Source organism: Temnothorax curvispinosus, unplaced genomic scaffold (assembly GCF_003070985.1).
Source record: "Temnothorax curvispinosus isolate PA1 unplaced genomic scaffold, ASM307098v1 QBEX01010689.1, whole genome shotgun sequence".
NCBI lineage: Eukaryota > Metazoa > Arthropoda > Insecta > Hymenoptera > Formicidae > Temnothorax > Temnothorax curvispinosus.
Window position 1 is genome coordinate 1 of NW_020220469.1, and position 26,662 is coordinate 26,662.

Sequence of the window (26,662 nt, forward strand, 5' to 3'; positions counted from 1 at the left end):
GCAGTAGAAGGGAAGAGAGAAAGAGACAGAAAGGGAGAGAGAAAGAGGAGAGAAAGAAAAAAAGAAAAGAAAACAGAAGCGCCGCTGTTACACCTCGGTTCGTGCGACATTATTATTTTCACGCGGGTTTTGGCGTCCGCGTATCCCCCGTGTCGCCGGGCACTCCGGTTTGTTTTTCCTTTCTTTTTTCCGTTGCGTTACAGGACTAGCAGGTAGGCACCGCGCAACACCCGAAATCCACCTCCGGGGTCGAACACGCTCGATCGCCGTTGTCGTTGTCGTCGTCTCGTTGAACCGGCTGCGAAGGGACTCCGCAATCATGGCTAGTGTCTCCTATCAAATAGCGAATCTGCTGGAGAAGGTAATAAACGGCGCTAATAACGATAACGATAGCGATCGAGGAAACGAAATCACTTGCCCCAACGAAATCTTTTCTACCACGCTTCCTTTTGTTCTCCGCAACATAACCTCTCGCATCTACCTAAGACGGTCTCGACGAGGGACGATTAGGGCCGTTAACCCTACCATGACTCGCGTGGGGTTTAGACTACACCCCAGCCATAAAAGTCTACTAAGTTCACATCGTAGCTTTTTTTATCGATCGAACGTCGCACAATTTGTTTCGCAATTAAAGAAGCATCCTTGTACTTATCTTTAGAAGATACGTAAAATATTTTCAATCTTTATTTAATGCAAATGTAATTTTATGTAAATCAAAGGGAACAATGAAAATTGATGTTACATTGGGATGTGAGAGACACCCCACGTGGGTAATTTTTTTAAAAAATATTGTTAAAAAATAACTATATGAGTAATATAGAGTCAAAATAGTTCATTCAAAAAGATAAGGAAAGCGATCATGGATAGGCATTTCTTGATTTTGGAGTATTTTCTGTTTATCTGTTTAGTCCTAATCAAAGTGGTTTGTTTTGTTTCTTTGAGCAGACAAGATTGTATTCTATCTACAGGCTGTAGGACGACAGTCCTAATATTATGTTATGATAAGGAACTGTTATGTAGTGTAGAACTATAGATTGGAGGCATTCTAATCATCTACTAACATATCAGAAAAAGCTGGATGTTTTATATAGCATTCATGTGAATATGTGTAGAACGCACATGAACAGCGACAGTCATATGTATTTTTTCACATGTAGAGCAGTATGTCTTTAAAGTTTGTAGCCTTTAAAGGTTCTTTAACATGTAATTATTTTATGATTAATGTGTCACATATCTTCATTATATATGTTTACATGATATGTTCCTTGTTTCTTGTTACTTGTTACTTGTAATATGATTCACAAGCAAGATCTTAGTTTATGGTAAATTCCTTGTTTTTTGTTACTTGTTAATATGATAGCACCTATACTCCCTTTGCAGATGACGTCCAGCGACAAGGACTTCAGATTTATGGCAACTAACGATTTGATGAGCGAGTTGCAAAAGGACAGCATCAAGCTGGACGATGATTCTGAGCGCAAAGTTGTAAAAATGCTTCTTAAGTTATTGGAGGACAAGAACGGAGAAGTACAAAATCTTGCCGTCAAATGGTACATTCCTTTGTCTAGATACCATGCCAAAACAATTTCTAGAAGATCCTTTATATATTATTCATATAGAGTGTCCTACATATTGATTTCTTTATGCAATAACAGCATAAAGTTATAAATTACTAAAATAAATGAAATAAGAAAGTAGATTGAGGCGCAAAGAGTTACACATATTTATCTTTCTTTGATTCTTTGTCGGATTTTACAATTATAAGAACATATACGATTTTAGCTTGGGCCCATTAGTCAACAAAGTAAAAGACTACCAAGTCGAAACCATTGTGGATGCTTTATGTAGCAATATGGTGTCAGACAAGGAACAGCTGCGCGATATCTCTAGCATTGGCTTGAAGACTGTTATTTCCGAGCTTCCTGTGGGTTGTAGTGCGTTAGTTGCAAACGTCTGTAGACGTGTTACAAACAAGTTAAGCAGCGCTATTGAAAAGGTAAACGATCTTTATCTCATTTTTTTGTTGTAAAATTTCATATCTCTGACTGATGATATATATACATGTATGTATAATGCATTTACAGCAAGAAGATGTATCCGTACAATTAGAAGCTCTCGATATTGTAGCCGACTTATTGTCTCGATTTGGCACCTTGCTAGTCACATTTCACCCTACAATTCTGACTGCATTATTGCCGCAACTCTCCTCGCCGCGACAAGCGGTCCGTAAACGCACTATAGTAGCGCTGAGTCACCTGTTGACGTCCAGCAACAATTATTTATACAACAAATTGCTGGATCATCTTCTCGAGGGTCTTCAAACTCAAACGACGAAGAACGTTATACGTACCTATATCCAGTGCATTGCTTCTATCTGGTCGGTAGACAATTTGTATTACGTGCGAATAATTGATAGAGGGGAACAAATTACCATGTGACGTGTCTAAATTTATTGCAGCCGGCAAGCGGGCCATAGATTCGGCGAGCAAATAGAGCGCGTTATGCCGTTGATCGTTCAATACAGTAACGAGGACGACGATGAATTGAGAGAATACTGTTTGCAGGCATTTGAATCTTTTGTTTATAGATGTCCGAAAGAAATTACGCCGCACATAAATAAGGTACATAAGTTGAATCCATCTTATGCCTTACACAGATATTTATATATTGTTTACTAAAATCTTTGATCTTTTAGATTATAGAGATCTGCCTAATGTATATTACATACGATCCAAACTATAATTACGATGATGATGTCAACGAGTTCTCTGATGGAGAAGGTGCCGCAATGGACGTAGAAGAAGACGGAGATGAAGATGCGGAGGATGAATATTCCGATGACGATGATATGAGTTGGAAAGTTCGTAGAGCAGCTGCAAAGTGTTTAGAAGCGGTTGTATCCAGTAGAAGAGAGTTATTATCAGACCTTTATAAGGGAGTTTCTCCTGCATTAATTGCCAGGTTTAAAGGCAAGTATCGCGCGTATTGAATTCCGAAATTTGTTTATAAAAATGCAAAGAAGGTATCTCCAGTTAATTAAGAAATCTTGTTCATGATCCAGTAATTAATGAAAATTTACTGTAATATTGCAGAAAGAGAAGAAAATGTTAAATCAGACATCTTTCATGCATATATCGCTTTATTGAAACAAACGAGGCCGGCTACTGGCGTGGCGCTCGATCCTGACGCGATGGACGATGACGACGGGCCCACTTCGTTGTTGCAACAACAAGTACCGCTAATAGTGAAGGCAGTTCATCGTCAGATGAAGGAAAAGAGTATCAAAACGAGACAGGATTGCTTCTCTTTGCTGAAAGAACTGGTGCTCGTTCTGCCTGGAGCTTTAACTAATCATATTCCAGCACTGATCCCCGGTATACAATATTCCCTAGGAGATAAGAATTCTTCCTCGAATATGAAAATCGACACTTTAGCTTTCGTGCATACGCTATTGGTGACGCATCAACCCGAAGCGTTTCACGTTCACATGCCCGTTTTGGCACCTCCGATTATACTAGCAGTGGGAGATTCGTTCTACAAGATCGCTGCCGAAGCGTTGCTCGTGTTACAGCAACTTGTACAAGTTATCAGACCTCACGGTAAGTCATTTTACATTTCCGATTTTTATTTGCAGTCGTGGATACAAGAGCAATATTTATAACGGATTAATATACCACTTATAGAGAAACCATTCTATCGCGGTTTTACTTCATTGTCCAACGAAATATATCAATGCACCTTGATGAGGCTCAAAACGGCGGATATCGATCAAGAGGTGAAGGAAAGAGCTATATCTTGCATGGGACAAATCCTTGCACACTTTGGAGATACTCTGTCAGACAAGCTACACGTATGCCTACCTATTTTCCTAGATAGGTTGCGCAACGAGATAACAAGGCTTACTACTGTTAAGGCTCTAACTTGCATAGCCGCGTCTCCTCTGAGAGTCGATCTGAAACCGATTATGGTAAATTTATAAAGTACAAATATACGATTGAGAAATTGCACAATTCTTTCTTTACAAGCTGTTTTGTCGCCTTTTGTAGGAAGAAGCAATACCCATTCTTGGGTCTTTCTTGAGGAAAAATCAACGAGCTTTGAAACTTGCTTCTCTTCCTCTTCTGGATACATTAGTACGCAATTATAGCTCGGCTCTGCATCCAGATTTACTTGATAAGGTATGAACGTTATTTACTATATATTGTATTGTGCAATATTTAAAGGGTCACTGGATGATTATTTCCAATTTTTTTTTTTTTTACAGGTTACTGCGGAGTTACCTGCATTACTAAACGAGTCAGATCTGCACATTGCGCAATTAACGTTGAATCTTCTCACTACCATAGCGAAGCTACATCCAACTGCCCTGACCAGGGTTTCCGAACATATCTTGCCTGAAATACTCATTTTGGTAAAGTCGCCGCTTCTTCAAGGTAGGTGTACCTCGCTTTAACATTAAACAAATTAGAAATTTCAGTACGCTTATACAAATTGAACTGAATTTTTGTCAAACAGGTGTCGCATTAAATTCAATGCTTGAGTTTTTCCAAGCCTTAGTTCAAGCGAATTTGCCAGATCTGGGATATAGAGATCTTCTCGCGATGTTACTAGTTCCGGTTACTTCATCCCTACTTCATAAGCAAGCTTATCACTCGTTGGCTAAGTGTGCAGCCGCCCTGACAATCACTTGGCACGATGAAGCGCAGTGCATTGTACAACAATTGCTGAAAGACGTTCAAAATCCAACGGATATTCAGAACGTTGCGCAACACATATTCGCCTTGCTGGTCATTGGAGAGATAGGAAGACACGTGTAAGAGAATTGTGATTTATTTCTAATGAACTGTATTATAAGAAAAAAAAGATTTATCTTTGAAATAATGTTTCCACAGAGATTTAAGCGGAATTAATTCATTGAAACACACGATTCTAAATTCATTCTCATCTCACTCGGAAGAAGTTAAGTCCGCGGCCAGTTATACGTTGGGAAATATCGCAATTGGAAATCTTCCTGAGTATCTACCTTTCATACTTCAGGAGATTGAGGCGCAGCCCAAACGTCAATATCTGCTTTTGCATTCGTTGAAGGAGGTAAAATTCGTGCAGTAACAGTCTTTATTACCGTTCAAGCTCATCGGAATAGAAAATCCATTTCTAAAGTACTATTTGTCTTTGCAGATCATTACAAGTCAATCAGCCAGTCCATCTGGCGTGTCAAACTTGCAGAATTTCGTGCCTTCGATCTGGATGCTCTTGTACAGGCATTGCGAATGCACGGAAGAAGGTACTCGTAACGTCGTGGCCGAATGTCTCGGTAAACTGACGTTAATTGATCCCGCTACTCTGTTACCAAGACTGCAAGAATCGCTCAAGTCACCATCAGCTCTTATGAGAACAACGACAGTCACCGCAGTTAAATTTACCATTTCCGATCAGGTACTTAGCCACAACTTATAATATCATCTATATTATACGTATAGTATCATATATATCGACGTATCATATATCATATCTATTTCTGTTCTTTAAGGAATGAAGTACAACGATTTATTACCTAGTTTACCTCGAAATTTATTTTTCTCTTCTATCTCAGCGAAATAATATATTTTCGCTCAATAGCTTTTGTATTATATGCGAGTTTGCAGAATCGGGTATTGAACCCGGTCTCTTATTTGACAAACTGTTTTATCACCAAGCTATTCAGTGCCCTAACAAATGTATCTAATTTAATATTTACAGCCACAACCAATAGATGCCATGTTGAAGCAATGTATGGGTAATTTCTTAGTCGCTTTAGAGGATCCTGATCTTAACGTGCGTAGGGTAGCACTAGTCGCATTTAATTCTGCTGCGCACAATAAGCCTATGCTGATACGGGATCTCTTAGACGTAGTGCTGCCGCATCTTTACGCGGAAACTAAGATCAAGGTTAGCAAGATTTAAATCTAAGAAAATACTAAATCTCAGTCTGAACTAATCAGTTCAGATTGTCCGTTGTCACCGAGACTTTGTCGTAATGTAATAAACTTTCCATTACAGAAAGAACTAATCAGAGAGGTCGAGATGGGTCCTTTCAAACACACGGTAGACGACGGATTGGACCTTCGTAAAGCAGCATTCGAATGTATGTACACCTTGCTGGATTCGTGTCTCGATAGGCTGGACGTCTTTGAATTTCTAAATCATGTGGAGAACGGTCTTAGGGACCATTATGACATCAAGATGCTGACTTATCTCATGACCGCGCGACTCGCGCAATTGTGCCCGACTGCAGTCTTGCAAAGTGAGTATATCGCGCACAATTGTTTATAGTTGTACTAGAATCCTTGATATTTTAGAACATTTAATATTATAATCCTACGCTCCAATGTTTATCATATAGGGTTGGAGCGATTAGTCGAGCCGCTGAAAAGTACTTGCACGATGAAAGTAAAAGCGAACTCAGTGAAGCAGGAGTATGAGAAGCAAGACGAATTGAAACGCTCTGCGTTGAGAGCCGTTGCAGCATTGTTAACTATTCCTGATGCAGGTAAATAGAATTGTTTTAAAATTAAATTAATTTAAATAAAATTCTATTTTCAAAACATTTATCTATTTATAAAATTTTTTAAAACTTTAACTCAAAAGAACTAAATTAACTAAAAATGATCTCAATTTATATACCTACAGCATGAAATTTGATATATAGTAGTAGTAATTATTTTACGCTTCTTGCGGGGTACAAAAAGGACTCCCGCTCCTTTTACATTGCCTCTTCTTTAACCTACCTATCCTCCTCCTCCCCCTCTCTCTCACTCACTTACTCATAAACTTACGATATATGTGCGACGTTTATTTGCAGATAAAAATCCATCGTTGAGCGAATTTGTGGGACAGATTAAGGCCACGCCGGAACTGTTGCCGCTCTTTGAGATAATACAAAAGGACTGTACCGGCAATAACATGAACGAAGCAAACGCAATGGATCAGAGCTAAGAATAATTGACTTAATTCTTTTTTGTATTTCGTATAGATGAACGTGGGTTAAGCGCATTCGTGATCATACTCTATCCATAGTTTATTTCTATACATTATTTTTTCATTATTATATCTTCGATTTGAAGGTAGTTTCTAATGAATGTGAGTTAATGTAGCACATCATGTATAAATTTTAAAATAAATTTGCCGGCAATAATCATTTTATTATCATTTATATGTGTAATTTCCCCTTGTATGGTACAGATTAATCTCTATATACATACGTATGTAGATATAATAAACACTCCACGCAGGGCAAAATTATTAAGGAAAAAATTCGAGAAAAGAGGCACTATCGAGACAATGCAAAAAATAAAAATAGCGATTATAAATGTCTACGCAGGTTGATGTTTTCTTTTAGCGCACTTGCTATTAAAATACTAATTAATGATATTTACTATTATTTGCGAGCACGGGAACACAGACAAATTCGGGCAAAATGAGCTTTGTGAAATCCAAAATTGTCTTAATTAATTGTCTTAAATAAAGTCTTTAATAAAGACTCCTTCTCGAAGTCCTGATTCCTTCCAAGTGAGATAGCTTGTAGGTTGAAACATCACTCCACAGTCCATACTCTCGTTGCGTCTGATGTGGTTGCTGGCAGACCGTCACTTCCAAGATGATCCACAGTTGCGTGTACAGGCCGATAAAGTTAGTGCAACGGTCACTTTAGAGTACTTTAGACGGTGTGGCATAGACCTCGATGCGGCACGAATCTCTGAAAGACCAGAAATACCTTAGTGCTGTGATTCAAGACACTTTGATGTGGACAACACTAATGCTGAGGCACTAATGCTGAGGCACTCAAAGGTGATCACAAAGGTCTGATGATCTTTACTTACTAGTCATGTTCCTTAGTGAGCCTTAAGAGGATGGGACCCGAAGAGGATAATTTTTGTGTTTCGGTGTGCTCGACATGAACACAACTGAAACCGCTGATGTCCCTCGGAATCGCATCGTAAATCATCATGTGGTGGAGTCTTTTGCACGCAAGGCATCTCTTCCGCGATGAACAATCCGCCAGTTGATGCCTGCCGAAATAGTTTAGGTTTGTTGCCGTCCGCAAACTCTTTTTTCTCATCAGACAGTCTTTTTTCATGAATTCCGGACAAAAGAAAATGTGTCGTCGCTTGGCCTTCTGACAGAGGACACATCTAGCAGAACGAGATGAAGAACCGCTTGTTATCATCTACTGAGCTAGAGTCAACTTTGGATGAAACTCCAGATTTCGCACACAACATTCGAGGAACGCGTTCAGGACATCCGAAGAAGGTGGCTCAGAAGTATCACAATTGTAGTTTTCCATTCATGTAGTTCGAGCAGTCCCACCAAAATGGATAAACAGATCGCTTCATGATAAGACGTCCGATGGCTTCAAGGGAGCTGACGATGGGAAGCATACCGTGATCTGCTTCAGATTACTGGCCAACTCCATTTTCGTTTCCGCAAGACGGTAAAAGCAGAAAAACACAATCGCACCGGCAGCCTTTTGTTAGAGTAATGATCTGCCAGCATGGATCAGACACGCAGAAAATTCTTGTCGGTCTCGAGCGACTTACACACTACTGCGTCTCGCTTTAAGACTCGTGTTCAAACAAAACTTCTTTACATTTTAGAGCGACGGATTCTTGTCGATGATCGACGAACAGATTTCAGAGAATCAAGACTAATTCTTAAAATTTATTATATTGACATAAAATGAAATGATTGAAGAACAATTGCATAATGTTATTTAATGTGATTTCGAACAACTATTCTAACAAAGATCTTTCATATGTAAATGTCCTTCTAAAGAAATTCAGCATTACTTTGTTAATATAAACAAAATCAATTTTGTATTATTTAATATACGAAAACATACCAAGTTAGACAGAAATAATTCTTTTCTTACTAATAATCATTAAATAAAAGTACATTTTGTGTTACAAAATTATAAACACACACGCACACACTTCGCTTGGTATAAAAATAAAAATAATCTTAATTTCTAATTTTTGGAAAGAAACTAATAATATTAAACGAATAAAAATAATCTTAAAACATCTTAAAATTATGTGAGAAAATGCTTGAACATTTTGAAAGCTTAACTTTGAGCTACGCAAATATCAGAAGTAATATCATATAATGAATAATAATCAGTTTCTTTCATCTTCTACTTTTACATCTGTTAGTAGTACAGAAAAGATTCGTTTGGCCTCAGAAATTTGAGGGAGGAAAAGAAAGAACTGCCTCAACACTAATAAAATTAAACAAATAAAAATAATTTCAAAACATCTTAAAATTATGTGAGAAAATACTTGGAACATTTTGAAAGCTTAACTTTGAGCTACGCAAGTATCAGAAGTAATATCATCATAATGAATAATCAGTTTCTTTCATCTTCTATTTTTACATCTGTTAGTAGTACAGAAAAGATTCGTTTGACTTCAGAATTTGAGAGGAAAAGAAAGAACTGCCTCAACTAATAAATCCAAATTTGGAAAGAATCTTTCCTTATTACAATTTTCATATTCAGTTATTTTGCTTTACATTTCATCAATCTTTAAAGAGGCTAATTCTTGCTTCTGTCGTTCATCAAAAACTGATGCCAAAATCTGCCATTCGAAAACTAAATCGTAGCTGGCTCATTAAAATTATCGCAGGATATTCCGACAAGATTTTTAATAGAAATATCTTTTTGTTCTAAAAGACTTTTGAAAGCTTTGAAGAGTTTACTCGTGGAATAATTTCTGGCGTCTGAAGATATTACTTCTAATAATTCCGTCGCGACTTTCTTATTTGAAGGAGAAAAATATCGAATGAGAATGCATATTATTTTTGTGCCGAATTATCTGAATTTTCATCGATGAAAATCGAAAATCTACTGGACTGTAAATTAAGAATTTTTTTGTTTTCAGTAATTTTGGTAATTTGGGTAATTTGTCTTTAGTAATTTTTTTATGTGATTTATTGAAAGATTTCGCGCAACTTCAGGATATTTACAAATATCCTTTGCCAATTTTTCCAAATCATCTGCGGCGTCTCCAACGATATCATGTTCGGCACAAAATGTCGCAACAGCTCGCTTAACTCTATCTTCATATGACAAATCCATAGATGTGTTGTTAGCATTATCAATCGCTTTCCCTGAATTTACGTTTTCGATATGTTTGGCCATTTGTGAGTGTTCAATTAGATCCGTTTTGCAACATTTGATGATCTCATTGCATACAGTACAACGTGCGTTATTTTCCGAACAAGCCAACCATCCTTTAAAAATGTTTTCGTTTAGCCATGAAGCTTGGAATTTGTTAACTTCACGCTTTTTAATTGCTCCTTTTCCTACATTTATATCCATTATCAAAATAAACGATATAATACGACTTGCCTTAACCTATCGACCTATCAACCTGTCGAAAGCGCGCTAAAACCTGCCAGAGCCAGCGCCAAAAATTAAAATCACAGAGCGTCCCCTAGGGCTGCGTTCGGATTCCCCACCCGAGTCACCCGAGTGCTAAAAATCCTATAGTATATGTCACGTGCACTATAGATTTTCAGCACTCAGGTGGGGAATCGGAACGCACTCTAGTTTGACCACGTTGCGATTGACCATCAACATTTGTCACGTGCGCCGCACATTTCCGCTCTGCGCATGCGCCACGTAGAACATGGAATGAGAGTAGAGCGAGAGAAAATTTCGGGGTAAAGCGGATAAAGAGAATAAAAAGATGATTTTAGAATAGGAGAAGCCGACCGATACAGTTTTCTACGGGTTTTTTAAATGTAGAATTATTCTATTCGTATGTCGCGATTATTTTATTAATTGTATCGCGGGCCGCATGCGAATCGAAAATCCAATTTATCATCGACATCAGCACCAAGAAAAGAGAGAGTACCATCTATATATTATATAATCTAAATCGTATCTGACATCTGACACTGACAGAACGCCGCACGCCGCGTTTAGCCGGAGTCAATTGGAGTTTGATAACGTGTCCCAAGCAAGAATTAATTTTACAGGATTTCTATTTGTTTATATTAGATTTATATTGAATTTGCCTCTTTTCCGAAGATACCACTCAAAAGTACCGTGCGTTAAAACGGAAAAGAAAAAACAGATGACATCGAGCATAATTTCTTCATCACCGATAACGCTGTTATCAATTATCACTACGCTTTAGTGACAGACACATAGATGTGGCAATTTAGAATACGGATTTACATTTTATTAAATTACACCAAATTGCAATCCCAAAATTATTTTATACCGCTCGGTTGAAACATTTCAACCGTGTAGAACCAATTTCGCAAACAGCAGCAGCAACATGCGAGGGACAATAATTTGACATATCAATGCGGATGATTGTCCATTACAGTAGCCGCTTGATTATTCGGCATCCAGCCGAGATTATTGTCCTAGAAATTGTGCCAGAAACTTTGTCAAGATGCCACTGGAAAAGGGACTGGCGTCAAAGTACATGTATATCACATTTGTGATCGCAGCATATTGGTAAGTCACAAAATGATATCGAGTCGCTCACATATCGTTCAACCTGCCTTAAATATATTTTTATACATTTAAATATATTTAAATATATTAGAAGTTGACCTTGTCTTAGGATGCAAAGAGTATATATAATTATAATTATTTTTGTAATTCAAAGTCTCCACCAATTTCTCGGTCAAAGGGCTCTTTTCTTTAAATGCATTTTTAAATAATTTTCAGGGTAGTGTCCATCCTGACTGTATTCATGAACAAAGCGCTCCTGTCCAGTGACACTGTGAATTTGGATGCTCCTCTGTTTGTAACTTGGTTTCAATGTATAGTAAGCGTAGCTATCTGTGTTACTTTACACAAAATGTCCCACTGGTTCCCAGACTACATTGAAATTGCGGATGGTAGTCCATTTAAAAGAGACACTTTGAAAAAGGTATGTAAATCGCTTTAGGAACATTGTACAACGTAAATGTAATAATTGTTTTTTTTTTTTTTGTTTTGTTACAAATGATTGGAAACTAATTATTCCATTTGGAGGAAAATCATTGCATATAAATTTTATCTACTTTAAATTAAAAAAAAAATAGATACTTAATAAATTTAACAGAAAAAGATGAACTCTTGATTAGAATATATAAAAGAATGTAACTTTAAATCTTGTGATTTCTCTGCAACAACAGTTGACAATGTTTATGGCTGAAAGAGAAGATATAAAGTGTTTTATGTTTTGTAAATTTTTTATAGGTACTGCCATTATCAATTCTGTTCACCGCAATGATAGCGACTAACAACTTGTGCCTGAAACACGTCGGCGTCGCATTTTACTATGTGGGCCGTTCGCTAACGACAGTATTTAACGTTGTGTTTACCTACATTTTACTCGGTGAGAATCCTACGCGAACAAATCCGTCTAAACCGAGTGGAAATTATCGGAGTAACTAATCAGCGAAAGTTTGCAGGGCAAACGACGTCTCTGAAATGCATAGCATGCTGCGCGGTGATTATTGCCGGGTTCTGGTTAGGGGTGGATCAGGAGCATGTAGCGGGCTCCCTGTCCGTTCTCGGGACCCTGTTCGGCGTGCTTGGATCGTTGTCGTTATCCTTGTACTCCATCCGCATGAAACAGACGCTCCCGGTCGTAAATCAGGACATCTGGTTACTTTCCTATTATAACAATGTCTACAGCATTATCATCTTCATCCCGCTAATGATAATCAGCGGTGAACATACAACCGTGTATAATTACGAGAAGCTTGGACATCCCCTTTTCTGGACTGCCATGACGATCGGCGGTGTATTCGGCTTCGCCATCGGATACTTCACCGCGCTTCAAATAAAAGTCACATCTCCTTTGACGCATAACGTTAGCGGTACCGCGAAAGCATGCGCCCAAACGGTTTTAGCGACTTACTGGTTTAACGAAAAGAAATCGTTTCTCTGGTGGCTAAGCAATATCGTTGTCCTCACTGCCAGTGGGTTTTACGCGAGGATCAGGCAACTGGAGTTGAGTAAAGAGTACAAAATCGAGACGCAACAACTTAAAGTCTAACAACTGGTAATGAGGCGTAGCAATTTTATTAAAATGTTTTTATATTTATAAAGTATTATTTTACGCAACCGTATATAAATATATGTATATAAATGTTCTCTTAAGGAGATATCATATGGAAGAGATGCTATTCTTTACATGTACATGCAAACTGCAGAAGTTTATTCGACAGTTTTGCAAAAGTATGTATATATATATGTATATAAATATGTATAAAATATCTCTGCATTTAAAACAGTATTATAGTATCAAATATTTTAAATATTAAGTTTATGATGTTTACAGTCTAGCCTGTTTACTACATGACGTTTAAAAAACAAACTATTTCATGTCACAAATGTTTGTGTAGCCGAAATTATCCCTAATATCACAGTATTACATAATCTCCAAACTTCTCGGAGATTGCTAATCTTTTGTGTATACGCTCTTAACAATGCGTATATGGCTTAAAATCGTGATGCAATTCCATTTCCACGACTATCCGAGTGACTCGATAGTGAATCTTTCCTTTTGACAATTGCGTTTACGCTTCTCATGGATGAGCTATCGTCGTGAGACAACGGCGATATCATGGAATACAATCGAGCCTGCAACGCAGCCTCCATCGAGTGTCTTTGATTATCTTCAATCACCATACCGTCAGAGACAAAATAGTACCTATAAAAAGATTGAATAAATTGATACGTTGTAAATATACCTCACGCCTATTTATTTGAGATTATTAAATTTCTTATATACCTGGGATATTCTATCGCGGCAGAAACGTTTAGTGCGCGCACGATAAGATTGTAGAGGATTTGGCCGTTAAGAAAAATATCATTCGAACCGAGCACTCCACGCAATCCGCATATTCCTCCATCGTAATGAAAAATAATAGGGATGAACGTGGACAAATCATTGTCATCGATATTGTCCAAAAAGAATCCAGCCATTCTGTTCCCGGAACCGAAAGGTGAACTCAGACCACTGCATCATTTATAACATGTTAGTGCAACGAGACCGTTCAGTTATCTAATAGATGTATAGAAATATAATTGCGTCCTGTTACTAACGATAAGATGGTAACGTAGGTGTCTTGCCAATCCATTGCCATGACTCCAGTGTACGTTTCTTTTTTCACGTCTAAAATTATTATTATGAGATTAATAGAAAATTACGCGCAGATCTGTGATAATAAAAAAAGAAAAAAAATAGTACGTGTCTCACCATGTTGCAAGTTTTGAAAAAACTGTAGAAATACATTCATCAACGTTTGAGCAACAAGAACTTGAGATTCTATAGTAGATGCATTTCCTGCTAAAATTGGAAGGTTTTCCAGTGCTTCGATCACCTCTTGCATAAAAGACGCGTGCGACGGATAATAAATTGTATGGCGATGTAACGTTGTGCTCCTCGCCATCGTTACGGTAGGCTCGTAACTCGCCAATTGTTGCAGCAATCTTTCACGGAGCGTAGTATTTTGTAGAATTTCTTGGGACAAGGTACCGTTATATAACGCTAAAAGAAAATTTTTAATATTAATAATCCAATCGTGCAGTTCAAGAAAATCAAGACAAAGTTGCATGAGAATTAGGTATCTACGATTCACAGAGTTGCAAAATACATTTACCCGTTGCACCGTAGTGCGCTATAATATCCAACGTCCTTGTAAGTTCGTGCAATTGCAGTCTATCGCCTGGACTCAAAGGCCCGGCGTAAAATATCTCATAATCTGTATTCTTCGCCACTTCGTCCGCAAGATCCTTAGATATAACGAATCCTTCCCGAGTCAACTCAACGACGGGTTCTACGACGTCGCGCCATGCCAAACTGCCATACGACCTTTGAGCAAATTCTAATCCTTTTAGCAGAGCTGGCAAACGTATTCCAGCCTCGGCAAAGAAACCTGAAGCAGAGAAATTGTGTGAGTAACATATATTTTTCTTTCTTTATATGTCATACACGTTAAATCAATGCGCAAAATTGCATTTACCCGTGGTTGTATTACTTGCAAAATCAATAACAATCGGATGAGTGTAATTTTTGTAATTATATATCATTATGTAACCGCCTCTGGAAACAAAATCAAGATTTAGAAAGGACGACGATGAAGATCAGTCAGCCAATATCTTACCCGCCAAGACCGGTTTTATGAGGCGCTACCACAGCCATGCAAATAGTCGCTGCTACCGCAGCATCGACGGCATTGCCTGATCTGGCTAGTATTTTGGTACCAATTTGGGAACAATTGGAATAATCCGTGGCAACTGCTCCATGAGCACCGTGAAGGCTGCTCTGAAACGAGACGAGGATATTGTCAGAATGTTTTATTATTTCGTTGCCCTCTTTTCTATTTTTAGTATCTATACCTGCGGTATACTTTCGGTGTAAAGAATTTGCAACACCAGCATGGTGGTGATGGCAAAAGTCAACGCGATAAAGCAGAATATGATGAATTTCAGCCCATTGCCGCAGTAGGCACAGAGTCGGTACCCGTAGCTTCTCTCCTTCGTCAAAGGACATTCCTCTGTGAGACCTGCAAATACGCTGACTTGTAATCCTTTCCTTTTGTCGTATATATGACACGTACAAGTCGTTATCCTAAAATCTAATGACTTCGGACAATTTTGACTAAATTACCGATTAACTTATCAATATCTGCATAATTTTGTTGACATGGATAGAACAAATAAATAAATAATTTTGTTTTAATACATGGGAAGAGAGAGAAATATTAAATTAAGGACTATAAATTGAGCAGTTAGAAATTTTGCAATAAACAGTTCTGCCAGTTTTGAATTAATCACGATGATCAAGAAATGCAAATGTAGTGCAAAATATTTAGGCCAATGCACAGAGCAAAAGGCGTTTGCGCTTACGTGTATTGTAACTCATTCTCCAAAGTTCGTCGCTTTGTAATAATAATCTTGCACGTTACCGCGATATTTGTGACTTGAGTTTCTTTCAAAATATCGAGAGAAAATTGCAAGTAATAACGTCAACAAAAACTTAATGTAAAACAGAAACGAAAAAAACGGAAAAGGAAAACTAGGGAGGTCTTCCGTCCTTCTTCAGACAGTTTGATACATTCCACCGCCTCCAGTAGAAATCTGAAAGGAACTAGATAATAACTAGGTAACGTGTAGCGGGTTTTTCAAGTTTATTATTCGACAAGACGTAAAACATGTGCGAAAACTGCGAAACCGTAACTTCGCGAGGCTCGACAACATCCCCGAGCTTCTCCTTACGAATCCGTATTAAATATACAGCCTAGAAAATCGGTAGACGAGTCGTCCTCCCAACAATTAATATATTTTTCTTTACATCGTACACGCGAAGCACTAAAATTACACCTAGTCAATTCCATCGAATCGGACGCGTTTGGTTTTATGTTGTAATAACTTTCCAGAAACTCCAACACGGATGATTTATTTTGCAGACTATTGAACAACATTCGTTCCGTCCTCGGCAAGATTTTTTCCAACATGAATACCAGATGATGGTGGAAACACTGAAATTCAGTCGGCACGGTCGACGTAATGTCCAACCAATCTTGAACGCAGGCGAGCGGAGTAGCGGAGAGTCCCGAGAACAACGCCGGATTAGTTAAAATACCCCTGGCGGACATCACCCCCTCGCATCCGGATTCCTTGAACAAGGATTCCGCGCTCTCCAGGCTTTTCGCGTCACCGTTCGCCACGAGGGGCAGCCGTACGTGATCCCTGAGAAGCTTCAGCTTGTCCAAATCGATCGGTTCGTTACGCATCTCGGGAGTCCTCGCGTGAATCGTCAAGAACGAGGCGTCGGCCTTCTCCAGAGTTTGGCACAACGCTATCGTCTGGCGTATATCTTTCAACAAACGTATCTTTGCGGAAACGGTGAACGGCCTTGGAATACGATTTCTGACTTGTGACACCAGATCCTTGACGAGCTCTGGTTTTCTCAACAAATCAGCCCCGTATCCCTCTTGCATGGCCCAGCGTTGCGGACAGCCACAGTTCAGGTCTACACCGTTGCAATATCTGTTAATTAGAGGAATAAAATACGCAAGAAAAACAAGAGTACACTTGTACCGTCAAAATTTATAAAATGTATACAAACTGTGATTTGTGACTTACGGCGCAACCATTTCTGAAGCGTCGACAAAGTCGTTTACAGTCTTAGCCGCAAATTGAACGATCAGTGGCTGATCTTTTTCGTGCGTGGTAAATTCGTTGTCCCGAGCTTTTGAGGATTGCACAAACGAGTCCGCCAGGATCATGGGTGTGAAGCATATGTCGCATCCGTACCGTCTCACAAGTGTTCTGAACTGTAGTCTAGAAAAAAGTGCGAAGTTAATTAATATAATACACGCGCAATGCGTAAGTCAAAGAATATTGCCTCCACTCACTTGCTATATCTGACCATCGGGGCACAGATTTTTATCATTCTTGGCTCTTTTAACATTTCCACCACGTCGGTAGTCATTATTAAAATATTTTCGGTAACCACTTAGATTTAAAAAAAAAAATGACAAGTTTCCGCCTGTTTACATTGAATGTAAAGACAGAGGAAGAGTTCAGCAACAACAAAAACTTCAATTATACTACTTTGGATCTTGGATTCGCGTTTTGTTGTTGACGCGCATGTTTAGCATCTCCCACCTCTCACTACGCGACTACCGCCATATTGACGTTCGGAAACGTCACCCGAGTGCACACGAGTATACTCCCTTCTCTTTCTGTCTTAGCGAGTTAGAAGGAGAAGAAACTATATCCGTGTGTACCCGACGTTACCGAACGCAGCCATTGGGCGCGTTCAGCAGACACAACTGTTGAGTTCGTCTTATCAACACTCCGCGTTGATTGGTTGGTTCTAACAGTAAGAGCCAATCACGTGCGACTGCTACTGAGCGGTTTGGTCTGCCGTACGCGACCATTGTCGGCTTGTCGTCGTCGTCGCCAGTGTCGCCATATCGCTTCAGCGTGCATCTTCGCCGGGTGTTTGGCGTTGATTTGTGCTTATTCGTGCTCCATTAGCAGAAATTGCAAGAAAAATTGCGACTAACGTGGAAGCTACATCCCGAAATCGCGTATTTCGCACGCTGAGAAAAAATGAGCAATATATTCGGTCTCGAAGACAGTAAGTGAACCAAAACAATTAGAATTAAATTAAGGTTAGGATATCTCGTAAACCTTCGCAATTTTGCGGTCTTCACTTTCTTTATGATATTCCCAATACTTTTGCTTGAATCTTTTACTCCCGCTAATTTTTAAAGAAATTCTACGATATTTATTATCAAAGTTGCCTTTCTGCCTTTTGAGTTTTGCGAACTTTTGTTAACACATCGAATACCGAATCTAATTCGCTCATCTTTGCTGTCAATACCAAAGTGAAATTTTCATCAAATTTGATCCACATGTCGATGAAATCTTATATAATTGATTTATGCAAAAGTATCATGTATGGTACATTTATTATTTTAGATTTACTTTAATATTAATTGTATTTATAAACTTATAAGTGCTATTTTTTATAGTTTTATACACTTTTGTTCAGTTTGCTCATGCAGGATTGCTGCAGTCTTATTCTGTAACTCTAAACAACAGTGTCGGCATTGTTATGTTGTCATCGCACAGGTATAATATACGACAAAAAAAAACTGTGCAACAACAATATAACGATAATGATACTCTCATCAAGAGTTATCAAGAATAGGCCTGCTGGATTTGTGTGCTTATTGCTGTATGAACAGTGTCGCTAGCTATTTTGCTGGCTTGACTTCAAACTTTACAGGCTTTCATGCTGGCTGAGCAGTTGGAACCTGCTTAATTTAAAAAAATCCCTAAAATGCTACTTTTACTTATTTCCAGGTCAATATGATGAGGAAGATGCGGACGAAATCTCGTCCAAACTTTGGCAAGAAGCCTGCTGGATCCTCATCAATGCGTACTTCGACGAGAAAGGACTTGTACGGCAGCAGCTGGATAGCTTCGATGAATTTATCGAAATGTCCGTTCAGCGTATCGTGGAGGATTCGCCGCAGATAGAATTGCAGGCAGAGGCGCAGCACACCACGGGCGAGATAGAGAAACCTGTGAAACATTTGTTAAAATTCGAGCAGATTTACTTGTCGAAGCCGACCCATTGGGAGAAGGATGGCGCGCCGTCTCCCATGATGCCCAATGAAGCCAGATTAAGAAATCTAACGTATTCCGCGCCGTTGTATGTGGATATCACCAAGACGATCGAGAAGGACGGCGAAGACCCCGTAGAGACGCAGCATCAAAAAACATTTATCGGGAAAATACCGATTATGTTGAGATCAAAGTATTGCCTGCTCGCCGGTTTGTCCGATCGTGACTTGACGGAACTGAACGAATGCCCGCTGGATCCCGGTGGATATTTCATCATTAACGGCTCGGAGAAGGTTCTTATAGCCCAGGAGAAAATGGCTACAAACACCGTTTACGTGTTCAGCATGAAGGACGGGAAGTACGCCTACAAGGCGGAAATCCGTTCCTGCCTGGAACACAGTTCGCGTCCGACCTCGACCTTGTGGATCAACATGATGGCCAAGAGCGGTGCCAGTATTAAAAAGTCCGCTATAGGCCAACGCATTATCGCCATTATTCCTTACATCAAGCAGGAGATCCCCATAATGGTGGTTTTTCGAGCCCTCGGATTTGTGGCCGATCGCGATATCCTCGAACATATCATTTACGATTTTGACGATCCCGAGATGATGGAAATGGTGAAGCCGTCCTTGGACGAGGCTTTCGTCATACAGGAACAGAACGTCGCTTTGAATTTTATCGGTACTAGAGGCGCCAAGCCGGGAGTGACCAAGGAGAAGCGGATTAAATACGCCCGAGAAATCCTGCAGAAGGAGATGCTGCCGCACGTCGGCATAAGCGATTTCTGCGAAACTAAAAAGGCTTATTTCCTCGGCTATATGGTCCACAGATTGCTGTCGGCGTCTCTGGGACGAAGGGAATTGGACGATCGCGATCATTACGGTAATAAGAGACTGGACTTGGCCGGGCCTCTGCTGGCGTTTTTGTTCCGAGGTCTATTCAAAAATCTGATGAAGGAGGTACGCTTGTACGCGCAGAAATTCATAGATCGGGGAAAGGACTTCAATCTCGAGCTGGCTATCAAGACGAAAATCATCACGGACGGTCTGAGATACTCGCTCGCCACGGGTAACTGGGGCGATCAGAAGAAGGCGCATCAGGCGAGGGCGGGGGTGTCGCAGGTATTGAACAGATTGACCTTCGCGTCGACGCTGTCGCATTTGAGACGAGTGAATTCGCCCATCGGAAGAGACGGCAAACTTGCCAAGCCACGTCAGCTGCACAACACATTGTGGGGTATGCTGTGCCCCGCGGAGACCCCCGAGGGTGCCGCTGTAGGACTGGTGAAGAATCTAGCGCTGATGGCGTACATAAGCGTCGGCTCGCAGCCCTCGCCTATCCTAGAATTCTTGGAGGAGTGGTCCATGGAGAACCTTGAGGAGATAGCCCCGAGCGCGATCGCCGACGCTACGAAGATATTCGTGAACGGATGCTGGGTCGGCATCCATCGCGATCCGGATCAATTGATGGCCACTCTACGCAAACTGAGAAGGCAGATGGACATCATCGTGTCGGAAGTATCGATGGTCCGCGATATTAGAGACCGCGAGATAAGGATATACACGGACGCTGGTAGGATCAGTAGACCTCTGCTCATAGTAGAAGGTCAAAATTTGCTGCTGAAGAAGAGGCATATTAACATGTTGAAAGAAAGAGATTACAATAACGACGGGTAAGCATCTAGGATATTCCCGCTTTCCATTCGTCTGCTTTTACGAATGTCGCGCTCGATATATGATCAATTTGTGTGTGTGTGTTACAGGTGGCAGGAATTAGTAGGTAGCGGAGTAGTGGAATACATAGACACCCTGGAGGAAGAAACTGTCATGATAGCTATGTCACCCGATGATCTCCGACAGGACAAAGAATACGCATATTGTACGACGTATACGCACTGCGAAATTCATCCGGCGATGATCTTGGGCGTGTGCGCTTCTATTATACCGTTCCCCGATCATAATCAGAGCCCTAGGAACACTTATCAGGTATCATGCGTAGATTTCAGTCGCTACGTTTTTCTCTCTACCGTTTAACGTCTTTAACGAGATCTAATACACAAAGTTGTTTTTCAGAGTGCTATGGGTAAACAAGCTATGGGGGTGTACATTACGAATTTCCATGTGCGCATGGACACCTTGGCTCACGTGCTCTATTACCCTCATAAACCGCTGGTCACAACAAGATCCATGGAGTACCTCAGGTTCCGTGAATTACCGGCCGGCATTAACAGCATCGTTGCGATCCTGTGTTACACGGGATACAATCAAGAGGACAGCGTTATTCTGAATGCGAGCGCCGTCGAGAGAGGCTTCTTCAGATCGGTGTTTTATCGCTCCTACAAGGAGTCCGAGTCGAAGAAGATCGGCGACCAGGAGGAGCAGTTCGAGAAGCCCTCGCGCTTAACTTGCCAGGGAATGCGCAACGCTATATACGACAAGTTGGACGATGACGGGATCATCGCACCTGGAATTCGAGTATCGGGCGACGACGTGATCATAGGAAAAACGATTACTTTGCCGGAAACGGATGATGAGGTAAAGTGATTGTATTTTAATTATCCTCTAACAAATAGATCTCTCTGATGGAAAAAGAGGATAACGTGCTTTATTCTTTGCTATTTGCCTTTTAGCTGGATAGTACAACGAAACGTTTTATGAAACGCGACGCGTCGACTTTCTTACGAAACAGCGAGACCGGTATAGTCGATCAAGTGATGCTGACGTTGAACAGCGAAGGATATAAATTCTGCAAGATCCGAGTGCGCAGTGTACGTATCCCGCAAATCGGCGATAAATTTGCGTCGCGTCACGGGCAGAAGGGTACATGCGGAATTCAGTACCGGCAAGAAGACATGCCGTTCTCCTGCGAAGGTCTTACACCGGACATTATTATCAATCCTCACGCTATCCCTTCTCGTATGACTATCGGTCACTTGATCGAGTGCATCCAAGGAAAAGTTTCTGCCAATAAAGGTAATAACGGTAACACTTAGCAATACTTGGGTTTGAGATGGACAATGCTCTTGTACAAATTTGATACGTTTTTAGGAGAGATTGGTGACGCCACGCCGTTTAACGACGCTGTGAACGTGCAAAAGATTTCCACGCTTTTGCAAGAGTACGGTTACCAATTGCGAGGAAACGAAATGATGTGCAACGGGCACACGGGTCATAAGATCCTCGCGCAAGTCTTTATGGGGCCGACGTATTATCAACGTTTGAAGCATATGGTGGACGATAAGATCCATAGTAGAGCGAGAGGACCTGTGCAAATTTTAGTTAGACAACCTATGGAGGGTCGAGCGAGGTAATTATGTGTTATTATCTTTATTACTTTAATTGTAATCTGTCATATCGATTCAAATGTAATACATATACATATAACTATGTGTTTATCCAGGGATGGTGGACTTCGTTTCGGAGAAATGGAACGGGATTGTCAAATTTCTCATGGCGCGGCGCAGTTTCTGCGAGAACGTCTGTTTGAAGTATCAGATCCATATAGAATTCACATATGTAATTTTTGTGGTTTAATCGCTATAGCGAATTTGCGAAACAACACTTTCGAATGCAAGGGATGCAAAAACAAAACGCAAATTTCACAAATTAGGCTGCCGTACGCGGCAAAGTTGCTCTTCCAGGAACTAATGGCAATGAATATTGCACCTAGACTCATGATACAATGAGTCTTCTGTAAATAATTTATTTTACGTAAAGTATCACCGACTTATCATTGTATATACCGATTGCATACCGTATTGTCGTACAGTGACACGTAAGACAGATTGATGAAAAGCTTTTCATAAGTTTCTAATGTGAATTAGCAACTATTTATTAATAATAAAATGATAGTAATCTTTATGTATGTCAAACTTCATAATGCTTGATGTTTATCAATTTGTGCGAATAAAATAAATTGGTTTATCATATTAGTTATTAATCTCGCAAAAGAGTTGACCTGCCTATTAATTTGTATATGTGTTAACATCATGAAAACAACATGTAGTTTACGTATAAAAATGTGTTGCTTAAATAAATTTTGGATGTTCTTTTAAAAATTGTATTTAAAAAAGATTGATACAAATAAGGATTTTTCAAAATAGTACACATTATTTGAATTAATCATTAGGATTTCTTACAAGACACACATCTAAAACGCAGAATCGTGCTCTGCAAAGAGGACAGGTACATTTGGAGGACAACCACGTTTCCGGTGTGTCCTCATCTTGTCTCGAGGCAAACCTGTTCAAGTAATGATAATAATAATATTAACAATACACGATATCTGAATGTATGATATAAATAGGAGTAATCACGAATAAATTATAGTAAAAATTTACCGACCATTTCGCCATACACTCTATACACCACATTGGACGGCAAAAACACGTCGTGCAGTCGTCAACGTCTCTATTTTCGGTACTGTTGCACAATCTGTTCAATTTAACATTCGACAACGCTTGCATGCATCCGATGCATTGACCTAACTCCTATATATGTATGAATCAATGTAATTGAAGTATATTGAAGACAAACAGACGAGAAGAGAAATCAAAATAATTGTGGCGATAACAACCGTGCCACTTGATACCTCGGCAGTATCGTAGAATGGATTTTTATCGACCTCTTCTTTGAAAGTGTCGATAAATCTATCGAGCAAGGTTCTATGAAACCTTATATTGTGCAGTACAGCAATTGGCCGTGAAACTTTGTCCTGCAGATCCTTAAAATCTAATGCGTTTAATCTTATGTCGAACTCCTGTGCCATAGCTCGCATGGGTTTCACCTGGAAAAACGACACGTAGATCAGTGGATCATGGACAATCGGTAGCGATTTGTGTGTAGCTACGAGAAATACCTGTATATTGATGAACTGAACTTGATCTCTCGTTGTGGGCGACATGAAATGGACGTCGCTCTTATTCACGACTAAGGTCGCGTCGCTTTGATGTGCCACTTGGAATTTATAAGGTGTGATCTTAATAATCCAATTGTCCGTCGCTATGACACGAGTTACGCTATTTGTGACAATAACGATTTTATCTATTCTAAAATGAAATGGTTATTTTAGTATAAATACATGTATTTACAGCATACACGCGTATGCGTGAGATTCACGTTCCCAAGTACAAGCTAGGTATTTGAACGAACCTTCGATACTCTGTATTAATGTCCGAGGCGACAGATGTCCATGGAGTATTATTATTGCCGTACACAGACAGATTCTTTGCTATCGGATGAGTGGCCCAATTGTTCACAGACCACTCGAAGACCTTGTTTAGCGTGTAAAGCGGAACAATCGTCGCACAGAGAACGATTAACGGCCCAAGATAATTTCCATCATTTAGCAACAGCTTTTCGGCATCTATGTGATCAAAGAAGAGCAATCCTAGAACATAGCCTGTACAAAGAGAGGATTGTACACCAGTAAACGCTTGTAAAAATGATGTAGAGCAGATACAATTGGATATAATTAAAGAAAAAAAACATATATTACCCAGAGGTAGTGCAGAATGCAGAAGCAAAGTGGCTACGCTCCGCCTGATGTGATACTGTACGAAAAACTCATTCTCACTGCCAAGCCAATTTGCGAAGACATCTTTGACGGTCAGTCCCGCTGAGACAAATTCCGTCGGCGGATAGATTATACATCCGGACATCAGAAGATAAAACAAAGTATAGAAAAGTACAGCTGACATTTTTTCATTTAGAGAAAAGTAGAGGGGAGACTCGCCGTTTGTCAGAAGCGTAGCAACGACCTGTTTGGAATAATTTCGTAGATTATTTTAGCACCATCTTCTCAGCTGAATTTTTCGTAAAAGTAACAATTGGCGATGGATTACATTCAGTGAGTTACATTCAGTGACACGCGGACTGCAGGTGTCTTTTCATAACTGGCTCGTGGAAATTGTCAAAGATCACGAATCATCCGAAAGCGTATTATAGTTTCGACTTTGATTTTGACGACGGATATATCTGTTTGTTTATCGAAACTCTGTATCCAAATCCACCAGCAATGACAGATCCAGAAAGATTTGTAGGTTAGAGTTTTTAAACCCCAATGGTAGCACATTGGCCACTTGACGCTACAAAGTGCTTCGAAGCATTCCTCTTCTCTTTTCTTTCAATGAAGAAAGAAGAAGAAGAAGAACGCTCTGAAGTATTAACATTTGTACAAAAATATAAAGTAATTTTAGGATGCACTATATAGTTATAATTTATTATAATTAACTGTGTTATATACAATATACAATAATATGAAAAATTTATTCTTGTTTTTTGTTCCTCGTAGCTTTCCACTGCAGCTCATTGCATCTGATCCATCAACGTTTCATAAATCAACATACGAATGTAATGCCATACGCGCGCTTATCGTTTATTCGAGAAGAGATAGAAATTTCGAAACTCGTTTTCGCAGGTAGGAGATTAGATCTTGAAAGGGTCATCTGGTCGTATAGCCGCGATTCTTGATGAAACTCTAGCGCAAAACTCGTCTCATTTGTCAGTCGCCGATTCACGACATCGTGAACGAGATATTAAAAAAAAAAAACGCTTCTTCCTCGCGCCGCATGATGAAATAAATTACTGTTCTCGCGCACGATCATGCATGCTCGTGACACAACTATCATCTTTTCAGTTAGCGGATTAATAACATTAATTATATAGTACGTCGATTGCTACTGCGTACTATATTAGGTATAATTAATATGTTACTGTTAGTTGATTCGTCAAGAGAAACCGCTCCGGCGAATTGGCATGAATTTTAAACAACGAGCGAGAACTCGAATGAATATTTCTCCCATTCGCACTGTTCGGGAATCTCATACAAATAGCGAATTATGAACCCTCGAATTACGAATCGCGCATAGTTGATGCTAGCTTTATGAGATATCTTCTCTGTGTGTATATTTGCGTATGCATATGCGAGTGTGCGCGCGCAAACAGGTTTTACGCCTATTAACATTAATTATATATAATTATATATTTTCGACAAATAGAAATTGTTATTACAAATGAAATTGTCATTACAAATGTCATTTCAAATTCTTTTGTTACTAATATTATATTACGTACATTACAAAATATATTATTGGCGCACCGATTTATCATTTATTCTCACGAGGAACCTCGCGAAACTTTTCTTCTTTGATTTTGATATGTTGCGCTTTTAATATATGTTCAATATGTTGTGTTCTAGATCAAAATGTGGGACATATGTATTTATCTCTTAAAAAAATTTCGGTTTTTTTTTTCAAAACGATAGAAAAATTAAATAAAAGAATGCTATATGTATAATACGACTCGGTAATTGATTATCTGACTATGAATAAACTTTAAACTGTATTACCGACCGAAATTACGCGCGCTAAAAACAATCTCACGTGATAAGGCGTTTTTAAAGTACACACTTCAAAAACAATGTTTACGTTATAAATCGAGAACGTAAGATCTCAAGACATTGTCTCAAAGACATCGTACGGGCGTCTTTTCGCTAAAATCACAAGCTACGTCTTCGGAATTGTAA

General features: G+C 39.4%; 5 protein-coding genes and 1 long non-coding RNA gene across 7 annotated transcripts; 3 read left to right on the plus strand and 3 right to left on the minus strand.

Moving 5' to 3' along the window:
- Positions 1-9: 9 nt before the first annotated feature.
- Positions 10-7,175, plus strand: LOC112460643 (cullin-associated NEDD8-dissociated protein 1-like). Its single transcript, XM_025025430.1, has 17 exons — positions 10-361; positions 1,381-1,550; positions 1,783-1,996; positions 2,085-2,377; positions 2,459-2,621; positions 2,696-2,969; positions 3,093-3,599; positions 3,684-3,967; positions 4,047-4,178; positions 4,265-4,433; positions 4,516-4,813; positions 4,893-5,091; positions 5,179-5,436; positions 5,740-5,928; positions 6,040-6,283; positions 6,383-6,529; positions 6,842-7,175. Exons 1-17 carry the CDS (start codon positions 320-322, stop codon positions 6,973-6,975), a joined length of 3,717 nt encoding a protein of 1,238 aa, XP_024881198.1. The 5' UTR covers positions 10-319; the 3' UTR covers positions 6,976-7,175.
- Positions 7,161-8,897, minus strand: LOC112460644. The gene is made up of 2 exons (XR_003041460.1): positions 7,860-8,897; positions 7,161-7,735 (listed from the first exon to the last, which is right to left on the minus strand). It is a non-coding gene; the product is annotated as an uncharacterized LOC112460644 (long non-coding RNA).
- Positions 8,898-10,731: 1,834 nt separating this feature from the next.
- Positions 10,732-13,263, plus strand: LOC112460648 (GDP-fucose transporter 1-like). The gene is made up of 4 exons (XM_025025437.1): positions 10,732-11,506; positions 11,723-11,927; positions 12,239-12,377; positions 12,454-13,263. Exons 1-4 carry the CDS (start codon positions 11,442-11,444, stop codon positions 13,041-13,043), a joined length of 999 nt encoding a protein of 332 aa, XP_024881205.1. The 5' UTR covers positions 10,732-11,441; the 3' UTR covers positions 13,044-13,263.
- A 101-nt stretch (positions 13,264-13,364) lies between these two features.
- LOC112460649 (glutathione hydrolase 7-like) lies at positions 13,365-17,657 on the minus strand. The gene is made up of 11 exons (XM_025025438.1): positions 17,413-17,657; positions 17,141-17,338; positions 16,508-17,044; positions 15,392-15,521; positions 15,157-15,317; positions 15,016-15,095; positions 14,653-14,928; positions 14,250-14,540; positions 14,096-14,165; positions 13,782-14,009; positions 13,365-13,700 (listed from the first exon to the last, which is right to left on the minus strand). The coding sequence occupies exons 1-11, from the start codon at positions 17,487-17,489 to the stop codon at positions 13,490-13,492; spliced, it is 2,259 nt and encodes a 752-aa protein (XP_024881206.1). The 5' UTR covers positions 17,490-17,657; the 3' UTR covers positions 13,365-13,489.
- A 323-nt stretch (positions 17,658-17,980) lies between these two features.
- On the plus strand, positions 17,981-23,085 carry LOC112460645 (DNA-directed RNA polymerase II subunit RPB2). The gene is made up of 7 exons (XM_025025432.1): positions 17,981-18,143; positions 18,875-20,810; positions 20,901-21,123; positions 21,211-21,672; positions 21,768-22,110; positions 22,186-22,444; positions 22,538-23,085. The coding sequence occupies exons 1-7, from the start codon at positions 18,116-18,118 to the stop codon at positions 22,821-22,823; spliced, it is 3,537 nt and encodes a 1,178-aa protein (XP_024881200.1). The 5' UTR covers positions 17,981-18,115; the 3' UTR covers positions 22,824-23,085.
- A 98-nt stretch (positions 23,086-23,183) lies between these two features.
- LOC112460646 (E3 ubiquitin-protein ligase TM129-like) lies at positions 23,184-25,202 on the minus strand. Of its 2 annotated transcripts, none has more exons than XM_025025434.1 (7): positions 24,981-25,202; positions 24,635-24,896; positions 24,289-24,502; positions 23,996-24,185; positions 23,729-23,923; positions 23,482-23,627; positions 23,184-23,379 (listed from the first exon to the last, which is right to left on the minus strand). In XM_025025434.1, exons 2-7 carry the CDS (start codon positions 24,834-24,836, stop codon positions 23,256-23,258), a joined length of 1,071 nt encoding a protein of 356 aa, XP_024881202.1. In that variant the 5' UTR covers positions 24,837-24,896; positions 24,981-25,202; the 3' UTR covers positions 23,184-23,255. The 2 variants fall into 2 exon arrangements, with proteins under 2 accessions (XP_024881202.1, XP_024881201.1); XM_025025433.1 differs by having other exon boundaries at positions 24,289-24,538.
- Positions 25,203-26,662: the final 1,460 nt, after the last annotated feature.

What these genes read in the sequence shown, in the direction of transcription:
- LOC112460643 (XM_025025430.1), top strand. Translation starts at nt 320, where the DNA reads ATGGCTAGTGTCTCCTATCAAATAGCGAATCTGCTGGAGAAG. An exon ending in CAAAATCTTGCCGTCAAATG is followed by an intron (nt 1,551 to 1,782) that starts GTACATTCCTTT and finishes ATACGATTTTAG; the next exon opens with CTTGGGCCCATTAGTCAACA. An exon ending in CCCGACTGCAGTCTTGCAAA is followed by an intron (nt 6,284 to 6,382) that starts GTGAGTATATCG and finishes TTTATCATATAG; the next exon opens with GGTTGGAGCGATTAGTCGAG.
- LOC112460648 (XM_025025437.1), top strand. Translation starts at nt 11,442, where the DNA reads ATGCCACTGGAAAAGGGACTGGCGTCAAAGTACATGTATATCACATTT. An exon ending in TTTGTGATCGCAGCATATTG is followed by an intron (nt 11,507 to 11,722) that starts GTAAGTCACAAA and finishes AATAATTTTCAG; the next exon opens with GGTAGTGTCCATCCTGACTG. An exon ending in GTTTACCTACATTTTACTCG is followed by an intron (nt 12,378 to 12,453) that starts GTGAGAATCCTA and finishes GAAAGTTTGCAG; the next exon opens with GGCAAACGACGTCTCTGAAA.
- LOC112460649 (XM_025025438.1), bottom strand. Translation starts at nt 17,489, where the DNA reads ATGACTACCGACGTGGTGGAAATGTTAAAAGAGCCAAGAATGATAAAA. An exon ending in CATAAAACCGGTCTTGGCGG is followed by an intron (nt 15,096 to 15,156) that starts GTAAGATATTGG and finishes TTTTGTTTCCAG; the next exon opens with AGGCGGTTACATAATGATAT. An exon ending in TTTTCAAAACTTGCAACATG is followed by an intron (nt 14,166 to 14,249) that starts GTGAGACACGTA and finishes TAATAATTTTAG; the next exon opens with ACGTGAAAAAAGAAACGTAC.
- LOC112460645 (XM_025025432.1), top strand. Translation starts at nt 18,116, where the DNA reads ATGAGCAATATATTCGGTCTCGAAGACA. An exon ending in GCCCTAGGAACACTTATCAG is followed by an intron (nt 21,124 to 21,210) that starts GTATCATGCGTA and finishes GTTGTTTTTCAG; the next exon opens with AGTGCTATGGGTAAACAAGC. An exon ending in AAAAGTTTCTGCCAATAAAG is followed by an intron (nt 22,111 to 22,185) that starts GTAATAACGGTA and finishes ATACGTTTTTAG; the next exon opens with GAGAGATTGGTGACGCCACG.
- LOC112460646 (XM_025025433.1), bottom strand. Translation starts at nt 24,836, where the DNA reads ATGTCAGCTGTACTTTTCTATACTTTGTTTTATCTTCTGATGTCCGGA. An exon ending in GCATTCTGCACTACCTCTGG is followed by an intron (nt 24,539 to 24,634) that starts GTAATATATGTT and finishes CTCTTTGTACAG; the next exon opens with GCTATGTTCTAGGATTGCTC. An exon ending in CATTCTACGATACTGCCGAG is followed by an intron (nt 23,628 to 23,728) that starts GTATCAAGTGGC and finishes ATACATATATAG; the next exon opens with GAGTTAGGTCAATGCATCGG.